At 32.0% G+C, this 15,477-nt stretch overlaps 1 protein-coding gene across 1 annotated transcript; it reads left to right on the top strand.

The window, feature by feature from the left end:
• Nucleotides 1–9,157: 9,157 nt before the first annotated feature.
• On the top strand, nucleotides 9,158–9,963 carry LOC110992070 (protein atonal-like). Its single transcript, XM_022257736.2, has one exon. The coding sequence runs from the start codon at nucleotides 9,185–9,187 to the stop codon at nucleotides 9,641–9,643; it is 459 nt and encodes a 152-aa protein (XP_022113428.1). The 5' UTR covers nucleotides 9,158–9,184; the 3' UTR covers nucleotides 9,644–9,963.
• Nucleotides 9,964–15,477: the final 5,514 nt, after the last annotated feature.

The raw sequence follows: 15,477 nt of genomic DNA, 5'->3' as shown, positions 1-15,477 counted from the left end.
GTTCCAATTAAATCACCTTATTCGAGTGAGTAGGAGTTAAGCAATAAGCAACCTGGCATAGTCAAAAAAATCAAATAATTCCATCGCTGAGGTCTGAACGAAAATTTATTTATTTATTACAGAAATATATAAATTTTCCTTACAGACCATGCCAATACGATAATGTCAAATATTATTGTTGTTATTATTGTGTAAATAGAATATAATAAAGTACATATGCGAAGATAAAATAAAAATATATCGATAGTGTCGGAGACAGCATTCAGACAGCACAACGTCCTGGATAACAGGGATCTGTGCAACAGACTGCGAGCCCTCTGGCATTGCGAGTGTCCATGGGCGGCGGTATCACTTAACATCAGGTGAGCCTCCTGCCCGTTTGCCCCCTCTTCTATATAAAAAAATAAGACTGGTTCTTGCCCTTGGTATCGTAAATAACCAAGGCCTTCGCCGTCGCACATATCCCATAGATACTAACCAGTAACTATAGGTAAACTCAGTTCTTGGAGTACACTTCGGTACACTATCACCCCTTAAAGACTTTCAGTACGTAGAAGGCCAACTGTGAGTCTCGTCTGGTTTCCAATTTATTGCTAAATAAAACCAGACAAAAAGAAAACACGATATGAAAATTCGCAGGTCTACTAAATAACTGATAGACACAAGGCTGATGAGTGATCACTTTACTAGCTCTGCCAATGAAGACAGTTAATAATAATGCAATGATGTAGAATGAATTTGCATGAAATGTGGCAGAATATAAATTTAGATTGTACCACTCTCATATTTTTGTACCATATTGCAATACAAAACTATCGTTCAGGTACTATCAACATATAAGGAAATACACATCTAATAGCAGCTATTTAGCGGTATAGCACAAATGAAATTAACCAGAACGCTGTCACACACTTTTTGCACAAAATATCGATTATAATAACCAATATTTTACGAAAGATGAATACAATGGTGATTACTTTTTTTGACAAATCAGTATTTGTTTAACAAAGTGTGCTAATACACCGCTTTGACAAACCTTATATTGCTGTTAATAGTGCCAATTTAATCCTTATTTCTAAAGAAATAAAACAAAATATCACAAAAGGTATATGAATTGTCAACTTTTTGCGACAGAAACAAACGATTTCATAGTGAAAAATGCTTTTATAAAATGAACACTATGGTAAATAAATAGAGTTTAAAATGTACTACAATAGCTATTTTGAAGGCATTGTTAAGTTTGTATGTTACGTTTTGCGGTTTGCGACAAAGACGTTTTTTGCAATTTTGCGCTAGTAAGGGTGGCCGGCGCCTGCGCAGTGACTCGCGCTTTCTGGGATCTGTTTGTAATAAGCGCGGTGAGCTTTTGAAAAAAATGTAAATATTATTTTTGCAAGACATAATTATTGGTTTAGTGTCCAGTAATTTAATAGACAAACAGACCGCAATTCACGACTTTCAGGTGACGGTATTTTATATTAAAAAACAAAACAGTTTTCTGCATTCAATTACAAATAAAACATTTAGGATAATAACCCATAATCTAGTCAATGAGGTATATATTTTATATAATTTGCCCACATCCTTTCCTTCGTCCTTGGAGGAAATAAACAAACACACACAATGTTCTTAACCTCAAAAGCCTTATTCCGTTGCGTGATCATTGTTGATGTAACTCAATAGGCTCTGTTCATTATAAAATTGAATGGAAAACAGAGCCGCACTATCGCAAATACATATAACATCATATTACGGGCTATTTTAACTGTTTTTGCTTAAAATTTTGTTTTTCGCTCCCGCCGCTCGTACACGAGATACATTATTATTAAATTTATCCTTAAATTATAAGTTTGTTACATTATTCATTCACAAAAGCCTAAGTGTAGACATTATTCTTCTTATATAGGCTGTTTAGTATACAAGTTTACAAGAGAGTAATTGTAACTAACAAATATGTAGTCGGAAATTTGGAAGTTCTCTTCATTAGACTTTTAAAACATCCTAAAATGACAAAAAATCCAAATCATAGTTTATAATTTCTATTAATAATAATTGGTCCAATTTCGTGAATGACATTTTAAAAAGAATTCACACAACTTCAGATTTATTTATGAATCCATCCCTGTCGTAACAAGGGCAAGATACCGTTTACTTCAAAATTATCCTTTTTGTCTCAAAGGTCAGAGAATGAGGACTCCTATTCAGTAGCATTTGCAAGAAAGATTTTAATGCCTCTTCTTGTAATTTCATAACATATTATTTAATATTTGTAATGCTCTTACGATTCCTGCTAGGGCAAGATGGACGATGTTATATAAAAATTAAACAATTTATTATTCAGTCGATGATAAAATATATGTAGATCCGTTGTAGCTTCGTACAAGCTTGTGAAAATACTCGACGATTAAAAGGAATGGTGGAGAGTTTCTTGCCAGTTCTTTTTAGTCTGGAAGATGAAATTCAGAAACCTTTCTTTTGTACTCTCTTCAGTGCACACTTATCTTAATGAATAATATAATCGTGATATTTGATTTGACTTTTTATAACAGGCAAACGAAAGAAGACTCACCCGATGTTAAGTGATACCATCCATGCAAACTCAAATTGCCAGCTCGGGACTGTATTACTAAACTCCTTCAACTCAGTTGCAATACAAAAATATAATAAATATCTATAAACCATTTGAAACCGCAGTTTAATTCCAGGTTTGACCCTTTTATACTATATATATGACTACATCAATCTGGTGCCTAATTGTACCGGTGCCTCAGGGCTGCTTTCAATAGACCCATAGACCAAACTTTCCGAATTTGTTTTAATTTTCTGTTTATTAATGGTTAAGAATATTGTAAAAATGAGTTAATTAATATTTTTGTGTTCGAAATAAATCGATTACATTTAGAATGTATGAATTTATTATATTTAGAATGTTAACCAAAATATATCTCAAGAATACAGGGACACATATAGATTTAGCGTAAACTCATACGTATTTTACGCGTGTTTCCTATAGACAGTTTATTGTTCGTCACGGTCCCTCAACATAGTCGACAGTTTTGCGCAATTTGTTAGGAATTCTGCAATTTTTTCAATTGGGTAACTGTTACTAATTGTACTACACATTTTCAAGAAATACACAGAGAGGTACCGCTTTATATCTCTTAAGATTAACATTGAAAAGGCTGCATACATTTTTGACTTTCTGATAGGTAAAAAAATAACCGTATTGACATGAGAATCAGTTCGGAAAATTTTAAGATATTCTTAAACTAACGACATTACAATTTCATGATAAAAAATATAATGCAGGTAATATGTTTTATGATGAATCGCGTGATTAAATCCACTTTAAATTAGAATGCACCTATTGTTTAATTGAAAACATACTTTTAAAATGATAATTGAAAAATGTTGAAGGCAAAATGCTCAAGGGCTTTAAAATTAAAGACTGTGCATAATCTTAATAATATTCTCGCTGCTTGGTGCTCTAGTAAAACGTTACAAGTACATTGATAAACTTTTTGAAAACACCTTCCAAATAACTGTTTTTTCTTATGTTTTATTCTAATCAAAATCATTTATTGATATACACTTGTGAACTTCAAAAATAAAAATATATATGAAATCCTTCTACTTACTGCCAGTTCTCAAAGTAGTTAGAACGGAAGAGAAGAACTGGCAATAAACTCTCTGTCACTCTTTTTAATCGCGAAGTTTTTTTTTACAAACAAACCACAATTCGAGATGCTTAGCGAACTGAAAAAAAGATTAAGGCATTCGAGATGTGGTGTAGTAGGAGAATGTTGTAAATATCTTTCTCTTTAGACTGATTTTAATGAAGAAATTGAGTACTTATCTATTCAAATGTACATATAAGACCAAGCAGTCGGAAGAAAGAAAACAATAACCAACAGTAGTTAAACACACGAACCGATTATAATAATATTATAATGATATTAAATCGATTTGAATCAAAGAAAACGAAAGTGATGATTTTAGCTTGAGGGTATAATTTACACCTGCCTAGCTTAACAAAACAAAGTCTACACGCACAAAAATAATTTTATAATACAAGCCACTTTAAAAAGTTTAGGTATTTTATTTTACCCATAGGTTGGTCGACATGATCGACTACCGAATTCAATAGTTACTACACAACGAACAAAACATACTCTTATCTTGAAAGCGTCTTTTTGTGTCTTATTTACTGCCTTACTTGCCTATAAAAGAAAAATGAAATATATCTTATTATTATATAACTAATAACCTTATAATCTACATATTATACAGAGTGATTTTAGTAATTTTATACAGTATAGCCAGACAGAGGCAGTCTCTCCAGTAAGTTAAATTGCATTCATTCGTTTCGATTTGTACACGAGTGGTTAACCCAGGAACCAAACATATAGATGTTTCATTCCAACGCTAAACCAAATTACGTTTAAAATCAATCATAAAGAAGAAAATTACACGTATTCTGTCGCCTCAATATTGCATTCTCCGGAAATCATAATGTCATAATATTATCTAAACCTACCGGAACCGTTTATCTGCTATCCATAGACAATATGTGCAACCTCCCAAGAAGTCTATGGTCATTAAATGTGTCAATTTTAACAGCTTCCGAGCGCCGCTCTGTAATTTTATCAAAGTTATATTGACGGACTTTTTAATAGCTGATATTGTTGGTTCAAAAATGTTCAAAAATGATAGGTTTATAGATTTTTTCAAATTGTACCAAACATAATATACGTATACAATAGAATTTTAACATGGTAATGTTTTTTTTTATGTTTGAATAATAATGCAATTAACACAGACTAAGTTTTGGTGTTTTATTGCTACTTGTATTCTATTTCAACTGACCGGTATTGCAATCATTTAAAAGTAAATTTGGATCGCCCTATTAAGGCTTAATCAAAATAGGGGAAAGTTTTATGTATTCCTGTAACATCCGCAATTCTGTGTGGCCATGTAAGATGAATTTCCAAATTATGATAATTTTTGTCTGATAGCATAATCAAACCAAATTATCAATAATTAGAATTAGGCTATTGTTTCCATAATTTTATTAAGAAATTTTATGTTTTAGTGGATTTGTCTGATTTCTTTACATTCCGTTTTGTTAAATACTTATTTTTTTAACTTAAAAATTATGTTATTTTCTACGCTCGATTGCTTTTTGTTTTCACGAGGCGAATATATTAACATGCATATACAATGACATTTTCTAACTAATGAATCTATGATTGACTTTTCAATAAAGGGTATCCAATAAATTACGATATTTTTTCGGAAGTAACCCGGAACAAGTGATCAGCATAACGGTTAACCCTTCGCTAACTGTATACAGTTACAAACGACCCCTTCCACGAGTTTTTGTTGGGATTATCATGCTTGACTTACTACGGCATCCCGTTACATTAGGCGTGGTTTGTCTGAATATCAATAGTTATATAGGTATGTATTGACACTGCACTGAAAATGTTTTTAATATCTCCAACATATTAACTAGAACAGTAACGTAAATTATTGATTTCAATTACTTGAATAATGGGTAATAATATGTCGATATTCTAGTGTATGACCAAAATACTCCTTTATACCTTACCTGCAAGGTTGGTGGTTTCAACTCAGCTGCAAAACTGATGACAATTTCTTTCTTTCTTAGCAATGTTGACATTTTCCACCTTACCAAAGAGGGTGTGAGGAAATAGTGCGAAGTATTTGATTTTATTTAGCAGTATTAATAATAAGTATATTTTTTTCTTTAAAATAAAATTTTGCCATTTGTTGAATGTTTAATTTCAGTTGTCTTTATAATTTGATATTGATTATTAATTGATGCTAGGTACTTTATTCATTTAGTTTGTCATTTGTTTCGTAAATTTTGTTTAACTTCTTAAGCTGTCTTAGACAAAATACAAAGCTAAACAAATCTGTTTTGGCTTTGTATATTGTCTATTTTATTTTATATTATGGATAAGTGTAGCTGTAAGATAAGTAATCTTACATAATTGTCTTACGGAACATCTTTACATAATTCACTAAATCAAAATCATGGTGATCACAAACGATGTGCTTATTCTGTTTCCCACAAAGCCACCGTGGCAAGTGGGCACTTTTAGACTGTGTGGACGTTTTTTTACCGCGAAATCTGAGCCGTGTTGGCGGCTTAATGACGCGGAAAATGATGCAAAAAACCACGGTTTTGACCTGAATCAACCCGTTCTTAATATTTAGACATAGTTGTGACATATTTGACATACGATAAAACATTACCTGAGCTGTTATTGTTTATGCTGCTATTTCTTATATAGTTTATACAGAACATTCTAGTATCTACAAGAAATAAGAACCGAGTAACTACCACAAATAACTACGATTTTTATGGACTTCAAATATAAATATATTTTGAAAAAACTTTATTGTCTTTACGCTACAGTCTCTTGCTTAACACTGCTCTTGTTAGCAATGAAATAAATACGTTTATACGTTGTAGTTTTTATAAGATTATATGGATTGAGATTAGATAGTATTTGCAAAAATCTATCGTCTTCTTAATTTTGAACCAGTTCATAATCGAAAGTGACCTTGATACTTCAAAGCTTACGTAATCTAATACGAATGTTACGGTAGGTCTAGGTCATCGTTTTTAGTTTCAATATAAACTAGTTCAATGATTTTTAATCTAATCAATTAAATCTCTGTCAGTAATAATTTTTCAAATTTTGCGGCTTAAAATTAAGTAAATATAATACTAATTCTTCAGATAACATTTATATTTTATATTTCTCATCCTTATGATTTCCTAAATTTTTCGTGAAACGTTTCAACATACCAAAAGATAATATCATTTCAATGAGTATTTTTTTAAAATTAAAATTAGTCGTCAGGCACTGTGTACTGTAAGGGCAAATCAATTAGATTAAATAGTTATCTAATTGATATTGCCCTGACAGTTGAATTTCAAACGTCTTGAGTTGAGATGATAAGTTGTTTTACCGCCGGATATTAAAGTTGTGAGTTGCTATTGGAACTTCAGAGTTCCAGGCCAGAACGCAATGTATATTAGAGATTGAAATCTCTTCTACGATCAACACGTATAGATTAGTTACTAATTACCGATTATGTGCAAGTAAAAGTGGTAGTATTTGCTACTTAGTTTTATAAGAGATTTCTTTATATATAACGGAGGAAAAACGGGAAGAAGGTTACGTGATACCGCCCATGGACACTCACATTACCAGAAGGCTTGGTACTACGTTACTGGCGAATTTAAAAATTGGTACAGTCTTTCTTGAAGGACCCTAAGTGGAAGTGGTTCAGAAATACTTCAATGGGCATCTGGTTCCACAGTATTGGTGCACGGCAAAAGCTACCTATTATAAAGCTCCAGATCTAAAACGACGAACACTGAGGTGATACGGGTGGTATTATACATAAAACTCTGCATTCATTCATAGATATGAACTATTAATATTCTCCATCCATAGTTCTATGGCGTAGAGATCAGCGTGATGAAACGTCTAAAATACTAATTAGTCGATAAATATTCTTTCTTTAATATGTAATTTTGCAAAACTGTGAGATTCTGAAAATCAACCGGACCACCGGGGGTAGAAAAGCCACACGAAGCTATATAAGTATGGAGAGAGCAAGTGTTTGGAGCTTTTTGAAATACGTGGTGGATTAAAATGGGGCATATTTATTAACTTAAAAACATGGCTTATTTTAGTAACTACAGAATTATATTTTTATCTTGAATTAAAAGTTCAATAATAACTGTAACTTATACAGTACTAAATGCGTTTTATATCCGGGGTGAACTTTAATTAATAAATGAAAATTATAAAAAAAGATTTTTTTAAATTTACATACCATATCTATTAAAACATTTGAAATGATAAATAAGGCTTTATTTATCCACACATATATATATATATATATATATTTACGTATACGTTTACATTTTATATACGTAAAACTATTTTTTAATATCAATTAAAACGTACTAATTATATTAATTAAAAATTGTATGCATAATTAAAGATCTTTGTAAATCTCAGGCCACCTACTCTCTCGTGTTGAGTTTCACCCACCTCGCGACTCAACTGAAAACTATATCGGGTTCGATTCCCTCCGGTGTCAAATGGTGACTGGTTCACGTGAACATTTCATTCAGCTTATCTCATTTAATTAATACATTTCATTTTAATATTTTTTTTAAAATTAATTAAACGCTGAATCTGATGTATTAATATATTAAGTGTTGGTTCATACTAATTCGTAAATATTATAGTCTCTCTTCCGACTTCGATTCCCTTGGATAAAATCCTTGTCTTTTGGGCCGTGGGGTTAAAGTGCTAATTATAGACTTAAGTTGGCGCCTGGTAGATAGTACTGGTGCTGGTGTTTTCACCACCTCTGGCCACCAGAGCTGGTGTTTTCTTTGCTCAACGAATAATGATCAACAGCGAGGACCGACAGAGACCTAACTTTTGAAATTTGATTTAATTTTCTTTTTATTAATTTAAATGTTAACTATGTAGGTTAAGAAAATTTTAAATATGTACTTTAAATTTAACTGTTACAATAACTAATAAAAGATTATATTTGCCACAAAAAATAATTATTTGATTACAATACATTGCATCTTTAATTAGGATACTATTAAAACGCAATCTATCATTAGCTTCTACCCCAGAAATGACCTTCTAATATTCGCGCTGTTCGTTGTATTAAAGCTTCAGAGACGACTACGTAAAACATTACATCATTATTAGACATTTCAGCTACGATATTCAATCTCCATTGACCAGTTTTACCTATACTGAACTTACAATAACATTAACTTTTGACAATTTATAATAACAGATTGGTATTATATAAGATGTGCCAATTTTTATCAATAGTAACTGTACTATTACAAAAGGCAAAAATAGGTTGACACGGAGAGTCGAGCGTCAAACAATAGTATCGGCACACGCACTGCCCCAAGAATAAAATAATTAATGATGATTGCCCTCAAATTACCCTCTCGATCTCGTCGTTCGTCCCTTTCTAACGCACACCGCAGGCCTCACCTCGCTCGTTCCGACATACCGGGAAAATATATAAGGGTTGACAGGTAAACGGGAGCGGCAGAACCCTTCGGGACATCAAACTGTGCACCTGTGTCAAAATGGCAACCGATACTTACGGACATCGACTTTTGTACTCCGAAAAGGACATCTTTTCGTCTGATGTTATGTTGGAGTACTCCACTGAGGAGTGCTACTTAAATTGGCCGAGATCACCAGACTCTGGACGCTCCAGTCTGGAGCCGACGTCTTCACTGGACGGCAACCACGAGTCGACCCACATCGCATATAGAGGATTACCAAACGATATTCTGGAAGAAGAAGACCTGGACGAAGGCTCTGGGAAACGGCGAGGGCGTGCAACCAGCGCTGCAGTGTTGAAACGTCGCCGTCTTGCCGCTAACGCCAGGGAGAGGCGGCGAATGCAGAACCTCAACAAAGCCTTCGACAGACTGCGAGGCCACTTGCCGTCACTGGGAGCTGATCGTCAATTGTCCAAGTATGAAACCCTGCAAATGGCTCAGACGTACATCGCGGCGCTGTATGAACTATTGCAGTAGTGGAGTGAAGTGGTTCTTATGTGAGCTGTTGTGCAGTTTATTCGTAAGAAATAGTTGTAATTGTACATAAATAATGAAGCCAGTATGAGATTATAGGTATTCTGCCAAAATGTAGCTGTACAGGGATATTTATGACTAGAATTAACCACGTTACCACCCTAGATTAACCTTTGCGCATAGCCTTGCTCTTTGCAAATTACGCTTATGTCATTAAGTTTTGGAAAATTACTTTTATCAGCAATCCGTCCTACCGATTTTGTTATTATTAAGGTATAACTTATGTAAAACATCTTGCCGTGAAAGTATTAATTTTAATTTAGTTTAAGTTTTATTGTAGTAGAAATTGAATAAATTATTGTTAAATTTGTAAAACACATTCATGTTTGTAAATACACGAAGTCTGTTTATAAATTATCTTTTATTCCCTATATCCTATGTATAATATGAATCGAGTATTTTAAATAAACAGTAACATTTAACTTAAACAGTTGATTTAAATATAATCCACAGGTAAGTTGAGGTCTATCATAAATAAGACAACTTTTGACTTTTTAAATCATTTTCTTGGTCTTATTTAATATTATCATAAATTATAGACTATATTTAAACATAATAAAATGCAAGCAAAGCTAAACCACTGCTACTTGCTGAAATATTTATATAGGACTTTATATATTGTTTCCAGTCTACAAATATATCTTTGTGCTTGCAAATGCTTCTAACACGGCGACAATAACAGTTGCTGCTTCTTCGAATTTCTTCGTACTTTCTGCAAGAAGTATTTATTTCTATTTATTAGTTGTAAGTATTAATAATATATGTATTAGTTGAAACTATAAGCCTGGCCTGTCCAGCTTTCGAACAGCTAAAATTGTTTTAATATTTTGCAAAGAAATATTGTTCACATTCGAATTTTGAAGAGATTTTTAAAATCAATTTTTTACTATATTTTTTACCAACATACATTCGATCTTTTATTAAAAACGTGTATGACGTACACGTTTGGCATGGAATTGAATACGAAAATAATAATAATAAAGTGAGTATGAAAACTATATAAATAGTATTATTAGTGGTAGAGATTGGCCGGTAAAAAGCCAGTAGATAGGGTACGTTATCACGGGGATCGACAGAACAATCCGTCGCTCTATGCAAATTAGGCAGATGTTCACTAAAACTGTTCCACATTACACATTGCTTCAACGCATTGTTTTGCATAGTTTACCGACTTCAGAAAAGTTAGGGTTTACCTACTAAGTATTAGATTGAGAGTCTAGACTAAGCCTGAACCATTTACAAACGCAACGCAAAAAGAACGTTTTTCAAAACGCAATACATTTTTATCCGCTTTCTTTCGTTTTTAGAACAAACTCCCAAGCGAATATAGAGAATTATCGCTTAATAAATTCAAAACTTTTGTTAAACGTAAATTAATCAAAAAAGCTCTTTATAAATTTGACGATTATTTAAATGACCCTAATCCTTAGGATTAATTTGCTTCAGTTCAAACAATTCATGTAACTCAAAACTTCGTGATTAAAAAGAATGGCGGGGAGATTCTTGCAAGATCTAATCAATTTGATTTGTACTTATCAATTTGACTTATGTTACAATGTAATCTCCGGTTCTGGACATCTTATGAAAAATTATAATTAGTAAAAAATGTTTAATTGTACGAAAATTTTTATATGGGTTAATGGGATTGCATTCGAACCAACGGATAAATTATGCCATTTAAAAATGGAATCATTTTTTAAGTTTTCTAATCATTACGTCTTCCGCCGTGTAATTAAAAAAAGGCGCGAACATAATTACCGGTTCTGTACACTTCTGACACCTTACGTCTTCATCGAGCTGTCCGATCTGGCAGCTATCAAACTTGACAGCTGTCAAATGCGCCGAGTCATACGCAATTCTATAAAGTGATACGTTATTATTAGTGATATATTTCGCATTGTTAATAGCATGTTTCTTTTTGGGTGACTGGAGTATTTTCGTGTGAGAAATTTTCGCTTGTCTCGTTAGTGAAGTGATGCTTGAAGTAGCCCTTGCTTCCTTTCATCAAAAACAACTTTAAATTATAGTTTCCACATAGATTACTAAATTTATGTTATTAAAAATTTAATAATCTGTTTTTTTAGACCATGAAACATTGTCTTTGGCATACGCGGGTCGTACATTATATTAATATCTATATATATACAGAATTTACAACGGATCTTCAAAATCCGGTCCCCAATACCTATTCATAGCAGTGTACTTTATTGGTTGGGGCTTGGCCAATAGCAGGCGAGGCATAGCGCACGCGCACTGAATAGAATTAGAATCATAAAGGGGAATTATTATGTACGTACACAAAAGCGGGTTTATCTCGTGAATAATGTGCGTACATAGCATTATGTAATGCCTTATATACAAGATAAAGAATGTCCACTGTTATTGTTACTATTTACAAAATATATTATTAATCGATTGAGAGAGAAATATAGAGAGAATATCGATAAACTTATTATGAAATAATATTCTTAGACCTATTTGTAAGATTTTATTTTGAATTTATATTTTAAGTAATTATGTATGTTTATGGAAGAGCTGGAAACCCTAACACAGGTATTTTTTACCTAAAAGGGTTTCCAAATCTTGCACTTTGAAAAGAAAATGTACTTAAAATGAATAAAGACTTTTTATTTTTATTTATATTTTATTATTTATTGATTAATGAGCAGCGTGGGCCTAGTGGTTTAGTGTGCAACTCTTATCTCTGAGCTCGTAGCTTCAATCCCATCAGTCATCAAAACATCGTGAGGAAACTGGATTGCCTTAGACCCAACAAAATACCTACTTCCCTATTAGATTGACAAATTATCATGACATAGATACAGAAATCTGAGTCCCAGAGCTGAACAGGTTATTGCGCCACTGATTTATTTATTTATAAAAAGCTTATAGCTCGCTAAATAAATCAGATCCTTACAGATTCTTCAAATTAACTACAGCCACAGAGCCTTTGCAAACAATTAAAAAAGTATTCCGCGTACTATTAACAACTCAAGGGTGAAATTATTTTAAATTACCGATTGAACAATTACCACTCGATAGTCCAAATTAAAGTTAATCACGATTTACAGACAGACGGATGTAATGCAATTACGCTGTCGGCTAAATCTCAAGTGCCAAGTAGTGTCTTAAAATAGATATATTTGCAGGTGCTTTCAACAATGCTTCTTGTGCTGGCATACCCTAAATATACATTGGGTTGTGGTAGTTCTTCTAAGCCTGCAGATGAAAATAGAGTGCACAGAGTTGTTCTAATTAATACCTACAGCTGAGTTTCATATCCGGACGTCAAGGCATCTCGACGTCCCTTCGACAACTGAGCGTTATTTATTTGCAGCACAACATTTTGGAAACAGCGCCTGAAGTATTTCTGAACCAATTAGAAAGATCATTCAAGAAAAGCGCGTAACAATTATTTAAAGGCCGGCCACGCACTTGCAAGCCTTCTGGCATTAAGGGTGTAAATATATATCACTTAACAGATGAGTCTCCTGCCCGTTTGCCGACGTTTTATAAAAAAAAAACATAATTTATCAGGCAAGTGAATATATTTATAATAGTGCTTATAGAAACATACAAAAAGTACTCACAGCATTGTGTAGAAAAATATTTTGACCCGAAGTAGTGTTTTCCTTCATAGAACTTTTTCTGATTATATTAATGTACCTAAGTACATATTATTAAAATAACAGCGTAAAGACGTGCGAATAATTGGAACTAACTTTTGTAAGATAGATCTGTTTCCTATGGGAGACTAGACTTTTCTAGATTGAGGAAACTTGGTATTGTTATAATAAAGTTTATTTAATGAAATTTACCACATCACATAAAATACTATAACTACATTACAAAGAATTAGCTAGCTATGAAAAGGGGGAACGCTGCCAGTATCTTCGGAACCTTACCTAAAGGGACTTCTTTTAATAATATATTTTAATTATTAAATTTTAAGGTTAGATATTAGGTATATTTAGAATTAAGTACAATTATATTTTTTATTGGTTTAATGTTTTAGTTAAGTTGTATGTACTAAAAGAAATATACTTTGTTATATGTTACAATATATCTTCCCTAAAATTCATGACAATTTAGGTAATCATATGTGTTACAAAAAAAACATACAATAAAATCGTATAACAATATATATAATAAAAGTACTATAAAATTTGCTTTAAAAATTCTAACAAAACACTGTTACGAGATTAAATTGGTAATATTTTTTTTTTGGCTGCCCAAAACTTTTTTACATAAACATTACTTTTCTCATCCATATCCTATCCTGCTCAACCGTGACTATTGTAATTTATTATTTAAAATTAAGATTAGTTTTATAAAATTTGGTTAAGCCTGTTGCATCCCATATAATTTTTATATATTCCATTATTTGTTTATCTATAAATGTGACGAAGTAAGTCACATACTTACGAATTATTTATAAACGCGGATGGTAAGATTTTTGTATTTGGATTTTTTACAAATAATTTAAAATGAAACTTAAAAAACTGATACAGTTAACAAATAATGACATCAAACGAACACCCAGTAGTAAATGATCGAAAAGTTAATGTTATAATCATAAATTATAAGTATTAATCACAAATAACGGATGAGGCGTGGCCACGATCATCAGAATTATTAAAAATGCTAGTTTCCACAAATTTTTGGGTTCAGTTTACCAAAAAAGGCTTTGAGAAGAATTCTGTGGACGCATATTTAATCTATGGAGAAAAGTTACAGTAAAAATACTACATACAGTCCTACTACGCAAACAGGAAACCAACGTCAATTTTATATATCATCAAACCTGAAAAGTATTCAAAGTTTTTTTATTAAGGACTTATAATGAGACATAATTACACAAATATACAGTATTTACAATATTCTCAAGCTTACGTAATAATAATAATTAAAAAGTAATAAATAGCGAAAATTAAAACAAATATTAATACCGTGTGGCAGACTTTTAATGCTGACTGTATTTTTTCGCTGTATTGCGATACTTACGCATTGAGCGAGGAAATCACCAGCTCGTTTTATTATTAAGTTAAGAAAGTAATAATATAATAATAATTGACTTGCAAGAATATGGTACAAAAATATAATGGTGGTACAATCTAAGCTCCGCATACTCTGTCACATAATGGCGTATAAATTTGTCTTACATAATTAAAAGCTATAATTTTATATAGTAGTTACTTTACATTATCAATCATATCATCATAGTCAAATCTATCTGATCTAGCACTATATCATCACATTTCTATATATTTATTATATTATTACGGAACCAGGTTTAAGTAAGTATATCTGTTAATTAAGTTACACAAATAATATTTTTCTCCATTAACTAGAAGCCAGCTGATCTAATTGTTTTTAAGTAGTAGCAATATTTTTAAATCTTTTTGGGTAGTGAAAACGAACCTTATTATTATAAGACTTCATAACTCAAAAAATGTGTGCGTTACACATACCCATACTAGGGAATTATTAACTAAGTTTTGCCGGCCTCTGTAGTGAATTGAATGCTTGGTTTATTGAATCCCGGCTTGGATTACGGGCAAAACAAAGTAATGCGAAATTAAGCCGCAAAAAATTACATAATAAGAAACGGCTTAGTGGCTGGTGTGACACAATTTTTCAATAATAAAATCACAAAAGACAATGTTTAATGTGAAACTCTGTTAGGCAAACATAACACACACGAAAAGATAATATATAATACAAATATTAAAAAAAATACAAAAACTTAACACGAATATAATCAATACGTTTCACTG

The sequence above is a fragment of the Pieris rapae genome, chromosome 8 (assembly GCF_905147795.1).
Source record: "Pieris rapae chromosome 8, ilPieRapa1.1, whole genome shotgun sequence".
Classification (NCBI taxonomy): Eukaryota; Metazoa; Arthropoda; class Insecta; order Lepidoptera; family Pieridae; genus Pieris; species Pieris rapae.
This window is presented reverse-complemented; position numbering and strand designations above follow the sequence as displayed.

Coding starts and splice junctions, on each gene's coding strand:
- LOC110992070 (XM_022257736.2), top strand. CDS start 9,185: ATGGCAACCGATACTTACGGACATCGACTTTTGTACTCCGAAAAGGAC.